Source organism: Centruroides sculpturatus, unplaced genomic scaffold (assembly GCF_000671375.1).
Source record: "Centruroides sculpturatus isolate CEXI.00-Female unplaced genomic scaffold, Cexi_2.0 scaffold509, whole genome shotgun sequence".
Lineage (NCBI taxonomy): Eukaryota > Metazoa > Arthropoda > Arachnida > Scorpiones > Buthidae > Centruroides > Centruroides sculpturatus.
This window is the reverse complement of record NW_019384846.1, coordinates 12,958-39,428: the sequence shown is the minus strand read 5'-3', so window position 1 is coordinate 39,428 and position 26,471 is coordinate 12,958. Positions and strand designations below refer to the sequence as shown.

Sequence of the window (26,471 nt, the reverse complement as noted above, 5' to 3'; positions counted from 1 at the left end):
AATACAGTAGAGCGTCGTTTATCCGAATCAATTGGGGACTGGGGTGGTTCGGATAACTTATTTTTCGGATAACGAATCATGTACGAAAAAATATATTAATTTATCCCATGTTGAAATTTCTCTCCGTTGCGTGTCGCTTCGCGTTGAATTTTCGTCGATGTTAAGCCTGACGAAGACTATTGTATCGTTAAAAATTATTTTTTTTATTTTGTACAAACAAAATAAATATATTGAAAAATATAAAAACAATAAAAAATTATAATTCAGATGTTAATTTAGTATCAAAAACGTAAAATATTTGAGTAACTCGAGAAATAGCCGAAGATTGCAGCACCACAGCACTACGAAAATTTAAATTTGCCGACTGGAATGCTTTCGGATAACGGACGTTTAGGATAACCAGCTTTCGAATAAACGACGCTCTACCGTATATAACAATTATACACATCTATAATAATGTAAAAATCCTAATAAAATCTTTATTGTATTGTGCATTAGTTTTACTGAGGAAACTTCAACAAAAGACCAAAACTCATTATTTAATTTTAAGTTTCTATTGACTTCAAGTTATTCTGTAACGCTGCTTTACTTTATTGAAAATTTGCGTAAGTTTCAAAAGAAGAAAGATATGCTAAAGCAATTTGATGACAGTAAATATATTGTCCCTGAAAAGTAAAAAGCACTTTAATATTCATGGAATAATTTATTAATTGTATTTTAAAATAGAAGTTTCTAATTACCACGTCTTCAATGAATTGAGGTAGATTAGCACGGANTATGTAAGTGGATAATCAAATTACAAGTAGATTATATTAAGCTTTTATAAAATTGTTAAAAATTTATATATTTTTTAAAAAAATATGTACTTAACATACCTTTATTTTTATAGGGAACAATCAGAGTTCCGGCTCCTTGCCGATACGCGCATAAGCTGGCCTTCCTTTCGGGGCAGTCGCTTCATAAAAATCACGCCGAACAGTTGGCAGACACATTGTTTTACTTGTGAACGTTGTGTTAGAGGATTATTGATGTATACATGATTAACTTTTCGAGAAAAATGTAGTTTCATCTTATTTCGAACATTTGACAATGCCCGCTATTACGTTATTGTTATTTGCGTTATTACAAAGCCAAAATTTTCCTTTTACTTAACTTTGAGAACGGCATTCAACATCCTATATATACCAGTCAAAGTTGAATTTAAAACTTCACAACCCGTCATTTTAAAAATTCTATTAATATGAAAAATTTCGTTAAAATCGTTACAATCATTTACTTATGGCAACGTGTTTCTGCATTTTTTAATTTGAGTGGCCGCCACGAGAATGCGTGCCCGTTTCATTTTCGTACGAATATGATATTCCATATAATTAACAAGATGTACGGCTTCACGGTAATATATTAAAAGTCTAATATTAAATATTTCGTTACATAAACACTGTAATGTAAATGAAAAAAAATTAGAATACAAAAGTCTTTTAAACTGGCAAATTGCCCTGGAAATTATGTTGTAGTTTGAATGCTTGGATTTGTACAATTTAAAATCCCTATAATTTATTATCACTTTATTTAAGTCAAATGCGCATAATAGTAATATTAGAAAAAAATAAATAATAAAAACCAATTAACAAACAAGTAAGTTACACTATTTATTAAACTGCATCCACATGTTCGGTATTCGGCAAAGTATTTGTCTATTTGTCCAAGTGTTGATTACTTGTTCAGCATACACATACAGTACATACGAGTATCTGCCGATCATCTGCTTAGAATAAAAAATGTTCGTACGAGATATATAAAATCGACAATTATCAACCAATAATTTGCGCTGCTACTTGCACTTATGAGCATTTCATATCTGTCAATGGAATATAAAAAATACTTTTACATAGATAAGTGTCGGACGCATTGCAGTTACTAAAAGAAAATCGTAAATAAAGCAATAGAAATTCAAACCGAACGTTAAAACTCAAGCAACCAGTTGCTTAACTTTCCCAGCAACATTAATAACTGCGTTAGGCGCCATCTGTTATGTTATGTTATATTNTAATATATAATAACGTGTTATATTTTGGACCTTTTTCTTTGGCAATTGTATACATTTTATATGAAAACCGAGTAGTCTTTATCGAACTGTCTGCCATATAATCATAGTATTTCTCTTAATAAGAGGTAAATATTAATTAAGTAGTCAAAAATTTTAAATAGTTTTATTAAATTTGGATTCGTATAATTTTCGTTCTGTAGCATATCAGAAAAATACTAAAATAAAATAGAAAATATTTTGTATCCAACATATCATTTTAACTGAATCATCTATGTTCGGAACATTTTAAGTAATACAGGTAAATTCGAACAACAGATCGTTAACAACAGTTTAATTTGCGTAAACTTAAATGTGAGAAATTATCAATGTGATAAATAAATAAAATACAATAAACAGTGAAAATTAGTATTACTGTAAACCAAATTGAATAAAAATAATCACAATACATTTTACTCTCATACTTTTTATTTATAAAAATAAGAATTACAATTTACGAGTAAAATTCAAATTCTTTGGATACAGTTTTTAAATGCACTCATCTAGATTATATGATATAGATCTATGTTTATATATATTTGTAATAAAAATTACCCCAACGTTCAGGTTATTTTATATCATACAACATACATCTTTTTTCTACATACATTCTTATACCTGATATTGGGGTCAATATAACATCCCATGAAGTAATAATTTTATCCTGACAATCCAAAGAGTAAACTTTAAAATTACGAAGAAGATTTGCCAAAACCATTTTCATTTTAATCATGGCGAGTTTATTTCCTGTAAATTCGAATAATTTTAATAAAATCATTTTATTGTTTTTGTAATTATTCNTAACCAATGAAGCCACATGCATTTTATCTGTAGTATAATTAAAGATATAAAATGATTTTTTAAAATAAAATCTATTAACAGTCGGTAAGGTTTCGTAATTTGCCGCTGGACTTTTTATAATGGCAAATATTATTGCGTAATTATAAAATTCATTAGTTCTGTTATTAATGTAGTAAAAATTGCGGCAATATTGCTGTTAATAAAGATTTCGTCGATTTTTACACAATTCTCCAGTTATTTAAAGCATAAGTAACACGTTTATCACGTACAAACATAAATAATCGGGCACAGCTAACAGAATAAGGTGATGTGCTTTTTAGAACCATGATTACAAGAAACAATCTCAAAAAAGTATAAATATAAAAACTGGGCAATTGACAGAATGGAGGCATATTGTGCTAAGACTGTGCCAATTATTCAGAAGCCCACGAGTTTAACATGAAAGACTCACTACCGACACAAAGTTATTGTTCAGGTAACGTTAAAGGATTTTGTGATACTATTAGAAAAGAGAAGAAAATGTAAGATGACTTCTTTTATTCTAGTATGGCTACGACTCAAAAAACCAAACAAGATTTACAAACAAAAAAAACCACCTGTAAATACTTGGAAAAGGAATTACACATGATTTCCCACAAACATTGAATTAATAAGAAGAATGACTGGTGTAATATTAAGTGAAATTGAGAGTATTAATCAAAGTATTTATAACAAGAATACACGAGAAGTACCGGCACTCGAAAGCTGTAATTTCAATTATCAGAATCCAACGTATATTCCTGTATTTATTGATTATTTAATATGCTTTTGTATTAAACGGAGTAAATGTGCATAAGACAACCGACAAAAATTTGTTTTAAGTCATTGTAATGTTCCGAAGCTAATAGATTAAAAGAAATAGCAAAACGTCACTTCACGTGGTAGACGATCGACCAATAGAATGTTAATATTTAAACATTGGGCTTATAATTTTATAAATTCTTGCTATTTTAAAATAAAATATTCAAAAAAGAGACCAAAAAAGAGGTGGCCGGTTGTCCAAAAAACTTTTATGCGTACGCAGACATTTTTTAGATTTTCCGCTAGATTGGTGTCGCGAAAATCCCCCTCGTTGTAAATCAAGTCGAAACTGCGGAATTTAGAATTGCAAAACGATCCAAAGAATTTATTTAAAGTTCAGCATTTCTGTACTGCTCATCGCGGACACTAAGTATAAATAGTTTAAATTTCAACCAAATTTCAACCTTCTATATGTAAATAGCATGTGCCAAGTTTATGGAAAAAAAATTGAATAAGTACATGGATCGCAGTAAGGATTTAGAAGAGCCGCAGTTTGGCTACCGTGANCCTATTTTCATTTCTGAAGGAGTTTTTCTTGCAATAAAAGGTAAAGGAGGATAGATTCTCATCGACTCCTGAAAATTGTAATATGTAGGCTTAAAACTAATCCTTGAATGAATAAAAGAAATTAAGAAGTTACCTTAATTACGCATTCTAAGTACGTCATTTTCGTCAAGTCATCGATAGTAATATCTTTATTCATATCACTTTTGAAAATTTCTTGCAATTCTAGATATACTTTCTTTTGTATTTCGTGGAATCTTCCCAGGAAATAGAGAGTCCATGACATGGCGTGGGCGGTTGTATCGTAACCCTGATATTAAAATACGTTGAAAAGACATATAAAATTGCTTTCTATATAATTTACATTTGCAGTAAAATAAATACTGTATAATAAACTGGTAAAATTAAAATATGGCAGGCATGAATGCCGCGCTTCTTTCATATTGATAACATACAACTTTATAATCCATAACCACATTTCTTGCAGCAAGCAGTTCACATAATTCTTCGTAATATTTACGACAAAATATCAATAATCCGATTTCGATAGTTTACTGTACAGTAAATAGCAGCATAGATGAAAATTCGATGTAAATGGAGAGAGATTACAAAAAAAGTTACTAAAATTTCTAAAAGATTCATTATAACAATTCTGTTTATAATTTTAACANTCCAGAACGAATTAATCAAATTCTCATAAAAACCTATGATAAATCGATACTCGGTTAACGAACAATTCGGATAGCGAACAAAGTCTTGGAACGGATTATGTTCGTTAACCGATTACCTATTGTATTTATAATATACCGTGAGTAATTGTTTATTTAAATTTTAATTATTTTAAGTACAAGCAATTTGCGAGTAAACATAAAAAATTATTTATTTTACTTATTTGTAATAATTTTTATTTAGTTAATAAGCCTATTAAAGCCTGCAATTCTATCAGAAAACATGCATGCAGCCAGTCGAAAATCTGGCTGAGTGCTGCAAGTAAGCTTGCAGCTTTTAGCCAGGAAACGTTGCTCATCACTTTTCTAGATTATGTTACTTCACTTTTCGTATTTATCAATCCAATCCTACATCCGATTACGAAGTGGATTATCCAATTCTCGAATTAAAGTGAAAATACATACTACAAGTTCCTTCAATTTGTTTGAATGCGCCATGACGTGCTGCTGTTCGATTTGTCACGCTCAAACTACTCAAATGATTTCAAAATTTAGTAGATAATGAATTTTCGCGATAAAATATACTATACTAACTTCGAGAAAGAAGTATTGTTATAATTGGTAGCAAAATATAAAAATTTATTAGAAAATAAACAAATATAGGTGAAAATATATATATCGTTTTGTTATAAAATGTTAAAAACGAAAGCAAATAAAGATCGAACGGAAAAGAAAACAAAGAATTTATTTAAAACTGGAAATCCTGTAATGATGTAATCGTTTATGTAAATCACCTATATTAATCATAACGATTGCAATTGATTTTGGAAACATCAGAATAAAAAACAATCTATAAATAAAAAACAATAGCTTTCCATTATCTCCCTGAACCACAGACTTTTTCATTTTTTTAAAATAACGCATCCACTATTTATATAACGATAATCGTGGCCCACATCCTACAGCGGGGCCCCAGACCAGGAGCATTGGCGAGCCATCCACCCACTCGAACCGAGACCTTAGTGGTGTGAGGTTAGAGACCCAACCACTCGGCTCCAGCGGCCACTTTGGTAAATGACAAAAAAAAAATATTATTTTCATTCACAAATTAAGCACGCATTTACAAAAGCGTAAATTAGATTTATCAGAGACAATAGAGGAATTACACCGACAAATTTTACAATGACTAACACGACATTAAAAAACAAAAACACAAGAACTGAAAGAACGGCAGAAATTGAAAAACAAAGCACATCAGCGAGACAAAATACAAGAAAATATCGATTAAATTATTTCGCAGTAAATTTTCTGGCTAACTGCAATAATTGTAAACGGAAAAATTCTGATAAAAGTTTTTTCAGCTTTCCTCATGACTCAGAAAGGGAATTTTTATATTTTTATGATTGTTATATTAAGTTAATAATAGTAGTTTAGAATATTAATTAAACTATTTCAAGAATTAAATACTCCAATTAAATTGAACTCAATATTTCACAAGAAAATCAAAATAATTTAGATTTGCAATTCGATTCTAGAAGAAATTGAGAAAAAAAAAATGTATATGCCTAATCCCGAAACTCTTGCAGAGTACTAAAATCAGTCTCTCTTGAAATATATACATTTAGCTTATAGGTAAATTCGGTTATTGCAGTTACTGATTTAATACTATAATCCCGATTATTGCTCCAAAAATCGAGTTATTGCGGCTTTCTGCATCAAATGAAAGTTTTCATTCAGTCTTTTTTACATCGAAATGTGTTGGATTCTAGGTTTTTTGTTTTTATTTTACAGTACAATGCATTTTGATAGCAAAGAAGAAATTCACATTAAAAGAACTTTATGAAATGTTTCGTGTCCGTGGATCTATTAAGCAAAAGGAAATGTTGAACATTCAATAAAAATGCGCCGAGGAACAGAAAATACAGTAATCGAGTCATATACCAAAAGAAGGAATTTTTAAAGGAAAAAGTCTCCTACATTCTTTTTCTGAAAAATAACTCTTATGTATTTTGTTTAATAATAATAATGTTTTAAAACTTAAAGCTGCATTTAATTTATTACCTTTTTCCTTAATACATTAAATATTAAAAATTACACTAGTTATTTATTTATGAGTGTATTAAACTACATGCATATATAAATAATTAGTGTAAGTTTTAATATTTAATGTTTTAATTATAATTTTAGAAAATTCTTGGAATAAATCTCCTATTTCCCATATGTTATTCTTCTCGATTATCGCGGTGTTTTTCCTGGAAACATTAAGGGATTTGTCTGTATTTAGAGACTAAAAGTGATGTCATTTCAATGAATTTGTTTAGTGATGGTTGTGATGATTCATCGATGTGACACAGGCTTTTAATTATATATNTGTAATAATATTTAAGCAGTAATCACAAATGTTAATGAAATTAATTATCAAATGTTTTTAACAATATTACAAATTAATTTAATTCAAATTTGTGATTTGTACCAGTCAATTTTTATTTAGAAAATTAATTTAGTGATCAGTGTGGGCTAAACATTTTATTACTGTAATATACCTCATGTGAAAAACATTACAGAAATTTCTGAAATTGCAATAATTTAAAATAAATAAAATTTAATTTAAAATCATAAATTTCTGTAAAAGTTTTTCTTGTTTATGTCTTTAAAAAATGCAAAAATGGAAATTTTGTAATTATTTCATATCGTAATTAATTTATTTTTGAGTAATGTTAGAAATAAGTTGATAGACTGTATATTTTTATATTGTGATTAAAAGTTTAAACGTTATGTTTTCGCTATCATAAAGACTTTTCCTATAGTACTGAGGCAACTGGAGAAAGACACAAAGATGGATGAATAGTAGTAATTTATTGCGATAACGATATGCTTTGCGGAAAGTTGACCTGTCAAACTTTTGTCGTTCAACTTACAAATTGTCTCTCCTGTGTACGAAATACGTGAAGTTTACGTTTAAAACATTATAGCTGATAAGTAAATTAATTTGAAAATCTATCATACGTACTGTACTTAATGAACACGTTGTATTCGTTTAGAATCTCGATACTTCTCTCTATCCATTGTTCTAACAACTTTTGATTACCATCAGCACGTATAGCAAACACACTTCATTTATAATATACAAACTTATAATATTCGGTTAATTGATAAACAATGAAAATTTGGATTATTTCGTATTGTTTCTACCGACATTAACACGAACATTACAAAACTTTCATCAGATAAAAAGTGACATTATATTATTTAACATAGATAATGAAGAAATATATCTGGAACGAAATTTTCCTTACCTGTGTATTGCAGACACATATTCTTGATCGTTCGTAGTCTGAGAATGTAGAGAAACTCCTACTGCTATGTCTACACAGAAATAATTTGATATTTATATTTTTTAGATAAATAAATATACTCCGTTTGAAAATAATGTTCGTTTTCGTGAACGTTTTCAGAACAGAGTACTTTTACTAAAAGAAAACAGTACTAAACGAAACAAAAAATAATTCGTGTAGTCGTGAAAAATTGGTTATACTCAGCTATAGTTTTAACTACTGTCGCTAGAAAAAGACAGTGTTAATAAAAACGGTAGTCACATAAAAAAAGTAAGTCATCCTGTGTGTTAAAATTTTACACGACTAAGACCGTAATTACCGGGAAACACGTAAGTGTTAGAAAAAGAAAACTTTTTAAATTTTTGCCTTTGTTCATTGTTAATTTCGATAAAAAAAATGTTCAGTAGCTTACTTTTTTTTGCAGTGACATATATATGTATATATACTATTTTTTAAAATTCATTTCATACTTTTTCGACGTAATGAGCAATAAGTATGCAAAATAAATATTTTATTTAATGTTTACGTATTACCAAATTGTTATTTATAATTCCTTATTAAATATTTATCATTAGAGAGTAATACCTGCAATTATATCGAGAGTGCAATATTTCATCCATTCCAAAATATCGAATATTTCATTCTTTTGCAATTGTTTGAGTTTTTCGACTAAGACGTTTGAATGCTCCATAAATACATTTTGATCATCTTTCAGTTTCCAAACCTGTACATGTGGAGCTAAATATTTTCTTCTTTTTCTCCAATTATCGTCAGAACTTTAATTAAATTCAGAAAAATGTAAATAACGATACTTAAAAAAATATATCAAATAATGTATTACCTGTACAGAAGACTGTTGTCTCCGAGAAGTGGCTTAAAGAAATCATACATAAAATTCTTATTGATTAAACTGTTGCTTCTTAACACTTCCTGTGAAAAGTAATACAGTATATTTCTATTCGAATTGAATTTATTACATAACTAGGCATGTTTGACTACCTTTGCAGATTCTGGATGTAAGAAAAAAATAAATTTATATCCAAATATGTTGAGGCAGGCAACTTTCTCGTTTGGATATAGCATAGAGACTCCAGTCAATAAATTTAATGTAACTGAAAAAATACGAAAAATACTTATGTATTTATAAACAGTGAAATTACCCAATAAAATATTTTGACATACATATCCCCATGTATGAATTGTGGTATTGCTGGTCACGTTGAAAAAATAGAACGTTCCACAAAACTGGTAAACAGGACATCGATGGAATATTAATTTTTAACTCCTGGCTATCGTCTTCATTTTCTGAAAAATTAATGTGTCTTAAAAATAAAAGTTGATAACGAGCAACCATTATTGCGACATTGTCAGAATGCAGAGCAGCTACTTTTTTCATAATTTTAATTTATATATTTTAAAATACAGTTAGATTTTACAAATTCGTGTTTCCGTCTGTGAACGGCTCACGTTATTGTAAAAACTAAGTTACTCGTACAAAACGGAATTCATATAAAACGGAATTATCAACCGTGTTATATGGGTGTCGACTGTATATGCCCTCCAATTCAAATTTGTGGTGCTTGCCCCTGTACATGATACTTTTCCTTTAACAACACAGCAGTGCCGATCATCTATATAATACCTTTCAAAAAAAAATATTTGAATTGAAATAATATAACTTCCGATTTTCACCGAACGTTCTTTTATAGTTGTTCAGGGCAAGATGTGCGTAGGAGTTTAACGGCTTATCTGGTTTATCGTATATCTCATCTCCTTGAAATTAAGGAAGGAGAGACAGACATTCAATCGACAGTAGGAATTTATAGGCCTACACTTATTTCGAATTGCAACTCAATATGTATCGCAACTATGTATCGTATATCATAAAAGTATTTTGTTTTCATTTTGTTATATTCGATTTATTCTTACAAGCAATATCTATTGTACAACAATTGTACAAATAAGTTTCATAACAATGTTAGAATATGCAAAATATATATTTTGGAAAAATTATTANGGAGACTGGAAAGAAGAATTTTTCATGGTTTTAAGGAGGATATCATGTATTTTAGCAGATACGTTGATGACCTACTTATATTATGGAGAAATAACAGCAGAATTAAGGATTTTTTGGATAAGATCAATGATAACAATGATGGCCTTACTTTAAGATTGGAGCAGAAGAGTTCCTTGAATCTGCATTTTCTCGACATCGATATTACATTCAAAAAAGGCCACCTGTCCACTAGCGTTTTTATTAAACCATCCCACAGCCCATTGTATATTCCCTCCCAATCCAAGGATCCGTATAAATATAAAATTGCAGCTTTCAGAGCTTTAATAAGAAGGGCATTTTTGTATTGTGAAAGAGTACAAGACAGGAGGAAAGAAATAAATAGAATAATACTGTATATTTACATTCGTAATGAATATATTACATAACTAGATATGTTTGATTACTTTTGCAGATTCCGGATGTAAGAAAAAAATTAATTTATATCCAAATATGTTGAGGCAGGCAACTTTCTCGTTTGGAAATAGCGTAGATAGTCCAGTGAATAAATTTAAAGTAACTGGAAAGATACGAAAAATATTTATGTATTTATAAACAGTCAAATTGCCCAATGAAATTTTATTGACATACGTATCCCGATGAATGAATTGTGGTATCGCTTGTCACGTTGAGAAAATACAATGTTCCACAAAANGAGATATTATCGCGTGTTAATATCATAAGCAAATTATGGCAATCTTTACAAGTCCATTTAAGCCTTGCTCTTGAACATTTGCATACATTTTGTGACTGGATTAAAGAATATCGACAAACTGGATTCGAAAAATGCTTGTTTGACGCTCGTCAATTTATTGAGAATAGCATTTACGAACTGCCAAAAGACTTTAAAGACGAAAGGGTAGACAAAAGGAAAATGATGTTCGATGATGACGGCAGCGATCAACCTATACAGTCTCCCAAAAGCAGGTATGAAACAGATTTTTTTAACACCACGATTGATTCTATAATAAGCAAAATGGATTCGGGATTTATGTCTTTAAATCAACATTTTGAAAATTTTGGTTTTCTCTGTGATCTAAGCGAGTTAAATATTCCAAAAAAGCAAATATTAAAACACTGTCAAGATTTACACTCAGTCCTGCGAGTAAGTGAGAGCAGTGACTTACAAACTTACGAATTATATGAAAAATTACAAACAATGATCCCAAATTTACCCAGCTTCATTAAAGATGTGAAACAGCTGCGCCAATACATAACAGAAAATAACTTGAAAGAAATTTGCCCAAATATTTATATTTCCGTTCGAATTTTGCTAACAATACCGGTAAGTACTGCCTACGCTGAAAGGAACTTTTCAAAATTAAAAGTAATAAAAAATTATTTAAGAAATACAATGAGTCAGAAAAGACTTTCAGCTTTGGCAGTTATATCTATTGAAGCATATATAGAATCTAAGCTGAATTACGTTACAATTATTAAGGAATTCAGTAAGGCTAAAAGCAGAAAATTTTTTACTCTAATTTTTTTTTTAATTTTTTTAATGTTAGTTAAAGAATATAGTTTGCATTTTTATGAATAAAAATTTAACAGTTTCAACTACTTTTTATTTTATAAAATCCGTCTTCTAACGCCACCAGAGGGCCTCGCGAAATGTACCTTGCCCACATCAAATTTACGTTTTGTCCCGCCTCTGTGGCTGAGTTATATTAATACTATAGAGCTCTGTAGCGCTGTCGAATCACTTCTTTCGTGNAATATTAAAAAACTGTCAAGATTTACACTCAGTCCTGCGAGTGAGTGAGAGCAGTGACTTACAAACTTACGAATTATATGAAAAATTACAAACGATGATTTCAAATTTACCAACTTCATTAATGATGTGAAACAGCTGATCCAATACATAACAGAAAATAACGTGAAAAAAATTTACCCAAATATTTATATTTCCGTTCGAATTTTGCTAACAATACCGGTAAGTACTGCCTACGCTGAAAGGAACTTTTCAAAATTAAAAGTAATAAAAAATTATTTAAGAAATACAATGAGTCAGAAAAGACTTTCAGCTTTGGCAGTTATATCTATTGAAGCATATATAGAATCTAAGCTGAATTACGTTACAATTATTAAGGAATTCAGTAAGGCTAAAAGCAGAAAATTTTTTACTCTAATTTTTTTTTTAATTTTTTTAATGTTAGTTAAAGAATATAGTTTGCATTTTTATGAATAAAAATTTAACAGTTTCAACTACTTTTTATTTTATAAAATCCGTCTTCTAACGCCACCAGAGGGCCTCGCGAAATGTACCTTGCCCACATCAAATTTACGTTTTGTCCCGCCTCTGTGGCTGAGTTATATTAATACTATAGAGCTCTGTAGCGCTGTCGAATCACTTCTTTCGTGTTAAATTAATGATATTTTAAAAATTCAAAAAAAAACGAAAACTATTCAATTATTGGCTTTCTTCAAAAACAACTAAAATAAAAGATGTAACAACAATGTTTTTAATAAATGGTTTCAGCAATCGCATAATAAACAACTAGATCAATAATAGAAAAACCAATAAACAGAAACATGAAAGCAATTCATGAATTTTTTTTAAATTTCGTACGAACAAAATATCTTTGAAAATATCAAATTTAAATCAAACAAATATGTTTTAATTTTAGTGCCCTAAAAATCCTTGAATAGGAAGATAAACGCTGATGGTAATGATAATAATATATGAGACCAAGGAAACGTAATTTACAAACTCGGTTTAACGAACAAATATTCGCGGTTAAATATCATAATAGTCGTTCGGCTGTTGCAGTTTATTGTAACAGTGAAGGTTGCCAAATTCTTACGGTTGAAATTGTTAATAAAGAATCCTGTATACAAAAAAGATGATGATATGAACGGTTAGAAATACTAAAAAAAAAAGATAGAATTATGAATAACAATACAGGTCAAAAATTACATGAAACATGGTATCCATATCATCGTGTTACGATTTTACTGTAAATAAGTACAGTGAAAACTGCTTAGGCGACCACCTGCGTTCGAAGGGCACCTGTCAAAACGGGCAAAAATTTCTGGCACGGAATAGTTTATCCATAGAGTCTTCGTATAAGTTACCTGTATTAAACGACCACCTGTGTAACGCGACCGCGGGCATCGATTTTTGGTCCGAAACAACATACAACACCTGTAATAAGCGACCACTTTCGAGAATGTATCTGGTCTAAACTATAAACTATTTGTAAGAACCCATTTCAACAACGTTTCCATCTCCTAATATAATGAATTAGTCTAAACTCTCGTTCGAACCCATTCCGGGCACTTTTCCCACCCTCGAAATTAGGTGCAGGTGCTAATAAATTAGTCTAGCAACAAAGGAAATACACGTAACAAAGGAAATACACGTAATACACGTAACTGAGGAGCGAACGAAAAGAACCGAGTCGAATTAATTAAGTCGAAAAAAAGAAAGTGTGCGTTATAATCGAGAAAATGCGAGTATTGTATTAATCTTTTAATTATTGGTGTTAAACTTGCCTTATAATATGACTACTCCTGTAAATCGTGTTATCCGATAAGAATAAAACACAATATCGATATAGCCCTATCGTTGAAAAAATTCGCTTATTTTTGCTCTCCTCGAGTTTTGCTTAGTAGAAATGGCTAAAAAGTGCGCAAAATACGTACGGAAATATGGTATTACAGCACCACCTGTATTGGACGACCACCTGTCTAAAAGACCACTTTTTGAAGGAACCGTGGGTGGTCGCCATAGACAGGTTTTACTGTATATCATCTTATTGGTTTAATGGTACACTTATTTTTTACTTCATCATTTTATTTTATTGTTTTCACGGTAAAACAGTTTTTAATATAACGGTTTTAAATGCTATTGTTTTAACAGTGCATATTTCATAGACCCCTATAACACGGGTTCCTATAATTACAATTCCTATAAAACGGCGAAAAAAAATGCGACGGTATCCGTACAAACCTGGTAAAAAACACTCCTATAATTCGGTGAAACGTCATCGGGCAGCCGAACAACTTTCCGCCGTCCAGTGCCACGCTACAGAGAATTTAGGCGGGTAAATTGAGTTTACTATCTTCTGTACAGTATTATGTATAAATTATATATAAATTAGGTACTGTATATATAATTATATATTAACTTAATATGTTGTAACTTTATTATAATTATATATAGGGGGAGATCGGGGCAAGATCGGCATGTTAAGCTTTACTTAAATTTTGTGTAATAAATACTGCTGTAAACTGAAAAAAAAAGCTTTGCATATTGTCTATTGGAATGTTACNCCTATAATTTATTATCACTTTATTTAAGTCAAATGCGCATAATAGTAATATTAGAAAAAAATAAATAATAAAAACCAATTAACAAACAAGTAAGTTACACTATTTATTAAACTGCATCCACATGTTCGGTATTCGGCAAAGTATTTGTCTATTTGTCCAAGTGTTGATTACTTGTTCAGCATACACATACAGTACATACGAGTATCTGCCGATCATCTGCTTAGAATAAAAAATGTTCGTACGAGATATATAAAATCGACAATTATCAACCAATAATTTGCGCTGCTACTTGCACTTATGAGCATTTCATATCTGTCAATGGAATATAAAAAATACTTTTACATAGATAAGTGTCGGACGCATTGCAGTTACTAAAAGAAAATCGTAAATAAAGCAATAGAAATTCAAACCGAACGTTAAAACTCAAGCAACCAGTTGCTTAACTTTCCCAGCAACATTAATAACTGCGTTTGGCGCCATCTGTTATGATATGTTATATTTTAAAAACGGTTTTATTTCTTAATTATAAATAATATAAAATGAATAATATTAAACTTAATTAAGTATAACTTAATGAAGACTTTATTAGTTATTACAATTTACAATTTTTTCATAAAATTTATCTTTACTGTTAAAATTGAGCGTTTTTCAATTTTATAATAATTAATAATAGAAATATATTCTTTAAATCTCATAACCAATGAAGCCACACACATTTTGTCAGTAGTATAATTAAAGATATAAAATGATTTTTTAAAATAAAATCTATTAACAGTCGGTAAGGTTTCGTAATTTGCCGCTGGACTTTTTATAATGCCAAATATTATTGCTTAATTACAAAATTCATTAGTTGTGTTATTAATGTAGTAAAAATTGCGGCAATATTGCTGTTAATAAAGATTTCGTCGATTTTTACACAATTCTTCAGTTATTTAAAGCTTAAGTAACACGTTTATCATGTACAAATATAAATAATCTTGGTTTGGTGCGGTTTGGTGCGTTGCTCTGCGACAAAAACAAGCTTAAGCAATGGCGACGTCGAACGGTGCACACTCGGTAAGTAATCCTACAATTTTTTGTTTATAGCGCACTTTATACGGATTATTCCCAAAAAAATGTACGTATTTTAAAAATGTTCAGTCGAATTAGTCTAGAATCGATTAATTTTATGGAAGAAAACCTTTCAAACAGCTGTAGTCCGTAAACATCATACGTGTTGAGCTGTGATTGGCAAGGTCTCGTAAGAAATCGATTTATAAAGAACGGAAAGTATCTACCGTGTTATAGGTGGGTTGACTGTATATTGTCGCCTTTCATTGCTATTGCTATTTTATATATCGTATCTACTGTAAGTTCACAATTTTTACACGTTGTTATGTATACATCGTGCTTGTAAATCATTAACATTCTAACTATTCTTATAGCAAATACATGTAAATTAATAATTATCATCCGTATGTTATCAATCGTCACCATTTCTGTGTTTCTCATACTCATGTAAATTAAAAATTTTAACAAATTTTGTAACAGTGGAAAAATTTTATGTTAACTTGTATGCATTATTTCCTAAACAGTTACATTACAAAGAGTTGAAAAGAGACACGAGTCCGAAATTCATACTCTAAGAAATAAAAATGTTATTTTCTAAAAATTGTCCTGTTTCTAATTGATGGTGCAATAAGTCTAGCAGAAAAAAAGAGCCGTCATACATCTCGTAAAATTGAAAATAAGATTAGACAAGAAGCCTATTACAGAAGTAGATTGATGCTATTATATTTTCGTAGTTAAGGGACAATGAAGTGGAAAAAAAAAGATACTTTAAAAATTTAAATTTAAATTTCTCCATTTAGGGGAGATCGGGGCAACTTCGGCATGCGGGGCAAGTTTGTCAAGCGCTTTTTTTAAAAAACAAATTAAAAGGAGACTTTGGTTATAGATTAGGCAGTTGAGTTTTATCGGTGGCTTGTTGAGTGTAGTGTTTTTATTGTTCTCCAACAAGCGTAGTTGAATTATCAAGCAAATTTTCATTTTCGTTCAATTCCATATAATATTTTTTTTCCATTTATATTGAATTGGCAGGTTTTGTTATAATTCCATGATAACGAAAGTTACTTTTCCTGTTAGAAGGATGTAACTTCAACTTATTCACGTGGCCAGATCGTGGCTTGGCATTCTGTTCTCAGGGTTGTACTTAATGTTTCGAAATCATGACTAGCGGGGTAAGATCGGCAACATAAAGCCACATTAGAAGCAAAGGATAAAAATCAAACAGATGATAAATGAAAACATGTTTGCATTTGTTATTCATGTATATATGTCTTTGAACTTGCATTTCGTTGTAATAATATTAAATGGGTGTTGGATTTGTATTTCTTTGTTTTAATAGTGAATTCCAACTTATACATTGTTAATAACATAATTTTATATACGTGCCTATCTTGCCCCATTACTGTTGCCCCTATACCAGGGGCAACTTTAATAAAAATAATTAAAATAATTACAACTTTACAAAAAGAGAGAAGTTGCCGATCTTGCCCCTATACCCGGGGCAACTTCGTCAATTTCTCTCTTCTTGTAAAGTTGTAATTATTTTAATTATTTTTATTTCCAAACTGATTTTAACCAGTTCTATAGTAAGGTAACATTCCAATAGACAATATGCAAAGCTTTTTTTTCAGTTTACAGCAGTATTTATTACACAAAATTTAAGTAAAGCTTAACATGCCGATCTTGCCCCGATCTCCCCTAATAACAGCTGAAAATGTAAACTTTTAAAAATAAAATACAGCATGATAATAGATGGCGCCTGTAAACGCTTTCAGGAATGATAAGCAACTTGTTGCTGGATTGCACCATATTTACCGCCAAGGACTATGCCATCTTGCAGGCCATCACATATGTTACCGATAGACCTGCCATTGCCGTTTTTTGCACAGATTACAAATCCATCTTCTCCGCCTTAAACAACTGCAATAACAAATCTCCTACCATCTTTCGCAGCATCCATAACAAACTACACAACAGTACAGCCACGAAAAGAACATACACATTATCTGGACTCTCGTTCACCTTAGTATTGATATCAACGACAAAGCAGATGACCTCGCTAATAGCACTCTTCCAAACACCGTTAACACCAAATATATATCCCCGGAAAACTCCTATCATTAACTCCGATTACCAACACAACATGGGAAAACATCTGAAGTCACTACCCGAACCAAAATAACTATCCTTGGTTTAACGACAGCCCATATACCAGAATATCTACCATTTTCGATCGTTATATTAACGTTTTAATTAACCGCCCCACGACCAACTCTACTTACAAAGTACTTTTTCTACACTCGAAAAATAAAAAGTAATGATAAATGCAGTTAATACCCCAACCAAATCTTTATCTTTATAAATAAACTAAAGAGAATACGTTTTATTCTTAAATGACAAACTTATTAATACTTCAAAAATAATAATACATAAATATTCTTCATTTAAATTAGTCTCAGATGCGTTGCAATCATTAAAAAATTTGTCAACGAGCTTTAGAAATTATAATTTTAAGCAGAAAAAGTTTGCAGTTAAATTCGTTTTCTTCGTTTTAATATTTGCAAATGTTGCATAAAAAACCAAGAAAAATTTACCGAACAAAAGACTGTTATAAAGTTTTTCTTTGTTAAATTAACGATATTTTTAAATATTTTCTTACCTCCAGATGCAGAGGAAAACAAATAATTTTCCTGTTGGTTTCTTTTGTTTTTCCATTTCTTTCCTAATGAATATATCACTAGAAGAGATATAATAAGCAAACTTAAAAGAATTTGGAAAGTCGACAGAAGCATGGTTAATACTCTTCTTGCTCTGCACTTCCTAGCGTACGTAATAATATTTTACCTATATATATATATATATATCTGCAAAATAATAACCCTGGAAAAATGCCAATTACAGTCAGACTTTTTATGATACGTAATCGACATCCGCCAAGTTTTGACGTCAAAATCGCCATACAGTAAATACTAAAAGTGCTGTCAGGAATTTGTTATCGCGGGTCTATAATTTAATGTAGGATTTGAAATATTTACAAAATATTTTGTTTAAAAAGTAATCATAAGAATAGTTTTTTGGAAGATATATAATTAGGAAACATTATTTTAAATACAATTAGGTTTATTGTTATTTTAGATGGAAACGACACACCGAGCATGGTTGTCTGGGGCATGATGTTCGATCAGCGGTCAAATCCGGTAAACATTTGAGGTGCTCTGATGAAAAACCAGTACGTGCCTCGAACTGGGGGATCTGATGCAAGCTACACCCGACGCGGTGTTCGCAACACACTTCTTAACCACACGTGGCACCAAGAACTCTCACTAGTGCGAATGGATAACAATATTCGTTAAAACAGTCAGACAAATAACATTGCTCTGTCTCTTGCAAGGTTCAATGGATTAACAAGATACATTACTTATTTATGATCATCACTCATTTACAGAAATGTTTTCATAACTGATAAAGCATTTATAAAATATAGAGTGCATGTTTAGGATACTGCATTCGACTACGCAGTTAATAAAGCAGAAGTGGAAGAAAATTTTTACATACGATCCATTAATACTTTACATTTTAGAGATTCGGTGTCAAAATATTATCAACTTGATATAATTAACAGAATTTGTAGCTTATACAGTATATAAAACGAGTTTTTCTGGCGAGCCACAAATTCGTTAAGCGTAATAAAATTAATAACTGGAAAATATAAGAAAATATCGTAACTTTTCTATCCGAAATTCCCGAAAGATATGCGGTTACTCTCGCCCTATAGCCAAGCTTATGATGGGAAAATCATCCTCGATATTCCAAATCAGGGCTTATTAAACTATACATCGCAAATCTAGATTGGATGGCGAAGCGAAATGCTTGAATCGCGAAAATTAAATTCAAGCAGTCGAATCTAGAGCAACACTATCGATTTTTTTTTTTTCATTTTCCTTAATTAAAACTCTTACATTTTCTATACAGTTATAAAATTATTAAAATTAGTTATAAAATCATAATACTGGCCGTGTCGCCTAATATACTGTATTTAGATATTAAAAATACACCCAAGCTCATTGTAATTCGGAGTAGTATTTATTTAACAAAGGCAAATACGTAACTTCACGCTCCACGCAAGCGCACTAGAAATATGTGAGAACCGTGGGGGTGTAGAGCCGTGAGCTCAACCCTGCTTACCGGTTTCTCGTAACGGGATGGCTGATGATTTAACGGAAACACTCAAATCGTTCAATGGCTGTTTCTGGTCAGGAACTGACTCCAGTTAGGATAATTACACGCGTCCTAACTCACCATTGGTAACGCTATTTCGAGTAGGTGGGCTCGTTAAACACTTTACGGAAAATAGATGTCCGTTCTCCGAAATAATAGACAGATTTTAACAAAAACAACTATAATTATCATACGTAAAACTAGGATACAAAGTTATAACGAAATATGGCAATATCGCGTTGCAAATTACAAAGATCTATAGAAAACGTCCGATACACGTTATACTCTACTTAACCTAAAGACCCCGAGAGAGAGCGTTTACATTTAACCCAAATTACCTCTGATAAATATTCATATCTGACGTCGTCGTGACAATCATGGACTGGGAGGTTATCCGGGAGGTGCGGCGATCACTTCTCGAGAGGTGCATGGAACGAGGTTCGAATAGAGTTGCAGCTGGAAGACTGTTCTTCGACGATCGCTAATGACTTGTGGATAATCGCCCCGAGGTGCGGGTGCGACCCCTTTTTATACTCCTTTTACCTCATAAAACTGATAACATCTGTCAAACATATTAAATTAATTGCTGGTAGTAACTATGATCATTGTTTGTGTTACAACCTTAGTAATAATTGTTAAATTGGAAAGATATGCGTTCGGTTTTCTCTAATAAGAAATCGGGAGAAATATGATGTGTGTAGGTTTTTCGTAGTTGGTTAAATAATAAATTAATTAATGGGTTTTAATGTTGTTGACTTTTTTCTTGCTTTTCTTTTTGGTTTACATTTAGATACTTGAAAAAGTCGTAATGATCACAGTGTATCTTTATTTATAAACAGAAATAAAATTATAAAATAATTGAGCGAAGCTCTTCATTAATTAATTCAAGTAAAATAAAATATAAATAAAATGTATGAAGTAAATAACTTATTGTGTTTCGATGGGGGTGGCAGGGGCGGCCTGCCCGGGTGGCACTTTTTAGGGGGCGGCAAAATTTTAAAATACATAATAATAACATCTTGTAAAAATTTGAAACATCCAAATCTGTACTTGCATCGCGCCTACGATGAAATCGTGCCAACAGTCCGGGAATAGGCTCGCCGGGTAGCTTTTTCATCCGAGGAATTTCCCTAAATAAGGGGGGACCGACATTTTCCTCCACCCCGGGCGGCTGACACCCACGGTACGCTACTGGTATCGATTCGACCTAACTTTTTATCTTTGATTGTCATATACTTGACACATGTTGAATTATTATAAAAGAAATCTCGGAAGTATTACAAGGGAAGTTAAAAAATGAAGTGTTCCTTAAGGTAATGCTGAAGTCACGGTTGTGATTTCGATAACAATTTCTTTGTCACGTACAAAACATATCAATAGGATCTTTAAGAAAAAGAAAAAAATTTTTAAATATTAATGAGCTATTGTCTAGAGTTTAATCATTACAGTTGGGGTTTAATTTAGCTTTGTTCAAATCGAACAATTAACCATTAGTATTAAATTCATATTGATAAGGACATTTCTGTAATTATCTGTATTTTTGTCAATTATTGATTAAGATTTTTAAATATATATATGTAAATTTCAAAAACTGAACTGTATGATATATTTTTAGTTTTCTACATTCGAACGAATTCAAACATTTAAAATGATTCAGAATACAGAATACATTGACAAAACGGTAAGAGTTCAGAAATTAAACGTGTGTGTGTTAAAAAAAGTACACGCGCTTATGTTCTAAAATTTATTTTAATCAATTTTTCAAAAAGTCAAATAGATCATTTTTCGACACAATTGTCCAGCTGTTCAATAACTTTGTCCATCTCTCAACTAACTTCCCTACTCTCTCATTAAAAATGTTATCCGCTGAACTGCTCGCCAAGAATGATCCACCTTCTTCATCTCATCGTCAGACTTGAATCTCCCTCTAGGTAGAGCTTTATTGACAGAACAAACAGATTCAATTGGGCCTAAAAAGGACTATAGAGAAGTTACTCTAACATCTCAAAGAAAAGTTTTTCAGGAGTATCGACAGTGTTGTCGAAGGTGTGCAGATGCACATTATCATAAAACAACACAACGTTGTTTCGAGTGTTGTTACATCATATTATGACTTAAAATTGAATTTTTGTGTAAGATATATAATTTATTAGATATGAATAGTATTGAATTGGTACAGAAACTCCCATTCCTGGATGAGACTTGTCCAAAAACTTCGTAGAGTCCTACTATGATTATTAAAAGAGTTATTTGTCATATTTAATAAATTCAATAAATAAATTCAAAGTAATTGTAAAAAACGTAAACAACTCTAATAAAAATAAAATAATTTTATAAATTAAATATGTTCAACCTAACTAATTCATTATATTTCAATTATTTTATAAACTTATTTTATTTGAATTTGCTTTGTATGTGATAAAGATGGAATATTCACAGAAATTACTGTATTGTTTGAAAGTAAAATAAAGAAAGTTACGAATATAACTTTTGTTTTTTAAAAGTAAAGCTGAAACAAAGGTTTTGAATATAGTAGAGATTAGTTTGACGATAAAAATTTATCAGAACGATCAAGGAAAAATAAGAAACCTGAAAATATTCTTTTTGAGTATTTTCTTTTTATTTCGTGGAGTTGCCAGCAATTTATTTATTGCCTGCAGCTATAACTTTACTTACTTTAACTTCTACTTCATTAAATACAAACAATTATTAAGAGAAATGGAAATTTCCATTCGGTAATAATTATTTTTTACGTTAATTTAGAAAATGAATTTAATTTAATATTACTAAACTAAACTGATATAAACCTCAAAATTTATTATTCTGTTTTATTTGCAATAAATTTATTTAAAAACATGTAAAACGAATTAATTTCATAAAAATATGGAGCGAAGACAAAAATATTTTTAAAAATGATTTACTTGAAATGTTGTAAAAACATTTTAATGCATGTAATTATAAACAAATGTTATTTTCACTTGTCTATACTTACAATACTTAATACTATATTGTTTATACATTGTTTAATTTAACTTCAGACTGAAATGTCTCGAGAAACAAGTATGGTACGAAAAAATGTTTTAAACAAACCCTTAGTATTTTGAAGGGGATAATTCAATCACGAATAATTTAGTCTATTTTCTTAGGGAGTGTGAAAGGCAAATTTGATGAGGCTGCAATCCGTGAAGATAAGTTTTTTTTTTTTTATAATTCCTTGAAAATTCTTCTTTAAGCGTTTTTTTTTTCAATTTACATTTTTTAACTTTTTGCCCTGTGTGGATTAAGGGGGGTTTTGATCCGCATCGTGTGTTTATTATTCAGGCTTTCAATGAAGTATATCAGATAATGAGGTACAGGGAATGATATATTTAGGACATACCGTTATTAAAAGAGTTTACATTGGCACGGAATCGAACCTGGGTTTCCTAGGAATATATTATATCGATTGAATAAGGCAACAAAAATATGTGAAGAATTTCTCAAAGAAATATCTTTCAAAAATACTTTTCTGAAAAAGTATATGGTATTTAGTTGTTTCATAACAAATCGAAATCTGGGAGAATTCAACTGTCCGTACTAGTAACAGAACCTTACGGTTCAAAGCAGGAGAAGTGGAGTACTGATCATTCGAAAGAATAGACGAAAGAAGTAGTGGGTCAATACGACAGAGTGCCGTAAAGTACAGTGAGGATAGGAGAAAGGTTACTTTTCTAGTTTAGTCCATGTTTGTTAAAGCTTTCAATGATGCAACGTTTCAACATTTTAAAATCGTCTTCGTTTTGTGAGAGTTTACTTAGTGTCACGGGCCAAGTAATCAATTTATTTGTAAAGTGTGTAATAAGCTGCTTCTGCCAAGAGTCAAAAAGGACACAGTCCTATATTACGTTATATTATTTATTTTACCGTGTAGGGTACATCATCTCCACAGCGACAGTTCGGGTTATTTATAATTTTAAATGAAGTAAGGTAATTATTTAATTTATCACTTTCCGTGAGTATTGTGTTAGCTGAGAATCGTGGGTTATAATTTTGCAATTGTGTCTACGTTCTAATTTTGGGAAGAACTTGTATGTAATATTTCCTTTAATATCTTCTTGACAACGAGTTTACCATGCCCTGATTAACCGATGATCGTTCAATGTTGAAAAATGTTGTAGTTGCTTAATTAAGTGCAGTAGTGTCAAATATTGCACATAGGTTTAAATTGTTATGCTGCAAATAAATAAAGCAAATCATAAAACTCGTTTTTTATGTATGTATGTGTTTTCATTGTTTAAACTCGTTCTTTATGCAAATAAATAAAGTAGTTATAGGCACTATTTGTATATTATTATTTTAAATTTAATATGCGGCTCGCGGTCGCAAGAAAATCTCCATAATAAATTAGAGTCTTGAATGAAAAACGATTAGAAAGCACTACTACAGATGATAACACACTGGAACAACTTGGGTAACGAAGTATCGAGTTACAGCTTTCGTAAAAATAATATAAAGTAGTAGAAAGGTCGTAATATCGATTATTGAAATGAAAAACGAACTTATCGACAAGCGTGACAGCTATACACTTGTGACAGATCCATGTCAATTTTAAAGATGTTCATGTCTGCTGCGTACACCATTCTTATGAACAGGGAAGCAATAAAAGCAACAAACGAAGATAACGTTGTGGCAGTAGATCGAATGAAATGGAGAAAATATAAATTTTTTTTAGTGTAGAAAAATGAAAGCATTTAGCTGGTAAAAGTATTTTTGATAAGATTATTTGTAAGCCAAGCAGCTGCATGCTAACCTTAAGAAAAGAGAAATCATTACCCTTTTCTAAGACACTGTGAATTTAATATTCATTTTATTATACAAAATTTACTAATTTTAAATATTTTCGTATTTTAATTTATGATTAAAAACATTTAATTTGGTTATTTTTAGCTCCATCTTGAGTATTTCTTGTTTACGTTTATCGCAATAGGTACTATTTATTGTCTACAAACGAATTGATTTATTTTCTGTATTGTTTGATAAGAAAAGTTAATTTGAATTTCAAAGAATTGATAGTTCGAACGGTCTCGTGGAAAGTGTTAAGTTCAAAGTACGAAGTACAACTATGCTAAAAACGTAAAATTCTTTTAAATAAGATTTAATTATCTAATTCAATAACGGCACAATTTTCATTATAATAAATATTTTTAAATTCAATTCAAGTAGTCTTTTACATAATTCGAAATATATAGAATTACTTGTTCTCACTAACTGACTGAGTGAGTGATTTACTGAGTGACTGATTCATCATCGTCCAGAACAAACCTCTAAACGGAAAAAGGTTCAATTTTGCACACAGATAGGGTACGACATGAAAACACACATTAAGAAAAGATTTTTCGAAATTTCCCTGCTGAGGGAAGAGAAAAAGAATCATGGCTTATCCTGAAGAAATGCTTTTACTGTACTGTTTTACATGCGATTTTTTGTTTTCAACTACGTTTATGTGAGATGCGAATCACCCCTGTGATTAATTAACAATTTAATTAAAAAGTTAAAATTTTGACGAAAAATATTCTCTGATTTTGGTGGGAAAATTATGTTTTTCTAAACGAGGGAAACTGCTAAAAATCACTTCCTTCAATGGAAGATCGACATCGTTTTGTTTTCCCTTATCTCCTAAAAATCTTAGTCACCCTGGGAATTTTCAACCCCTCGATAAATCCCCTTTTTCCCTGTTCACGTGGAAAAATACGAAATGCTGATTGGTGAACATTCATCAGAAAAAGAAAGAATTTTGCGTTATTCGAGGAGTACGCCGAAAGATCCAGAAGAGGACAGACGTATCCCATATCATCTCCTGAAGGCCAATTGTGGGGTCCCAGACGAGGATTGAACTCGGGTAAACCATGAAATTTTTGCGCGACACAAAATGTAAACAACGAGACTCGGAATGGTTCGAGTATGTGTCAAACTATCTGTCAAGGTCTTAGCGGAAGACAAACTCTAACACGAGCGCTCATTAACAGGTAGATCTTTGACTCGCGTGTCTGTAAAATGTTGGCCGAGATAAAACTTTACGAACAAAGAAAAGGAAATTTTTGATAGATGAAAGATGAAAATGATCGTTAAATTCTTAGACGTCAAGAAATGATAAACAACGGACTGAGTTATGAGTGCAGGTGTTATTGTTTTATATACAGTCACCGAGCAGAGTCGACAAAGAGGTATCAAATGAACACCTCGAATCGCACCTTTCCCGCGACCCGAAAAAGCTTCGTCTTGCACCTGGAGACAAAGGAGAGACCAATCGGAGAGCGAGGAATGGGACGAGGGATCAATCCGAAATACGAACAGTGGGGGAAAAAATTATAAAAATCGGAACTTCAATATCGAAAAGAGAGTCTCCTCTGGATTAAGCCTACCGTCGTGATTTAGATCCATGAGCGATTAGTCTTGTTAACCTGTAGCACACTTGAGTGCACAACTAAGTTCCTCCAGCTCGATTTCCTCGCCCTTATTAAAGCGCAAATTGGACCAGTCCACTTCAAACGCTTTTGCTAACAGATAGAACGTCCTGGCGTATTAAGTGATCAGTTTCCGGAGCTGCGCAATCGATCAGCAACACGACAAACTCATTGAGCAAAGCTCACTGCGTGCATAGCTTTAGT

General features: G+C 31.0%; 1 protein-coding gene and 1 long non-coding RNA gene across 2 annotated transcripts in view; one reads left to right on the top strand and one right to left on the bottom strand.

Annotated features, from left to right (window-relative positions):
• Positions 1-1,074, top strand: part of LOC111630382 (piwi-like protein 1) — an 81,297-nt gene extending 80,223 nt beyond the window's left edge. Inside the window, exon 20 of the mRNA XM_023374472.1 lies at positions 890-1,074. Within this exon, the coding sequence (XP_023230240.1) occupies positions 890-1,006 (117 nt within the window). The 3' untranslated portion in view covers positions 1,007-1,074. The remainder of the gene's footprint in view (positions 1-889) is intronic.
• Positions 1,075-7,554: 6,480 nt separating this feature from the next.
• LOC111630380 lies at positions 7,555-9,105 on the bottom strand. Its single transcript, XR_002757517.1, has 3 exons — positions 9,073-9,105; positions 8,817-9,007; positions 7,555-8,262 (listed from the first exon to the last, which is right to left on the bottom strand). It is a non-coding gene; the product is annotated as an uncharacterized LOC111630380 (long non-coding RNA).
• Between the last annotated feature and the right edge of the window lie 17,366 nt (positions 9,106-26,471).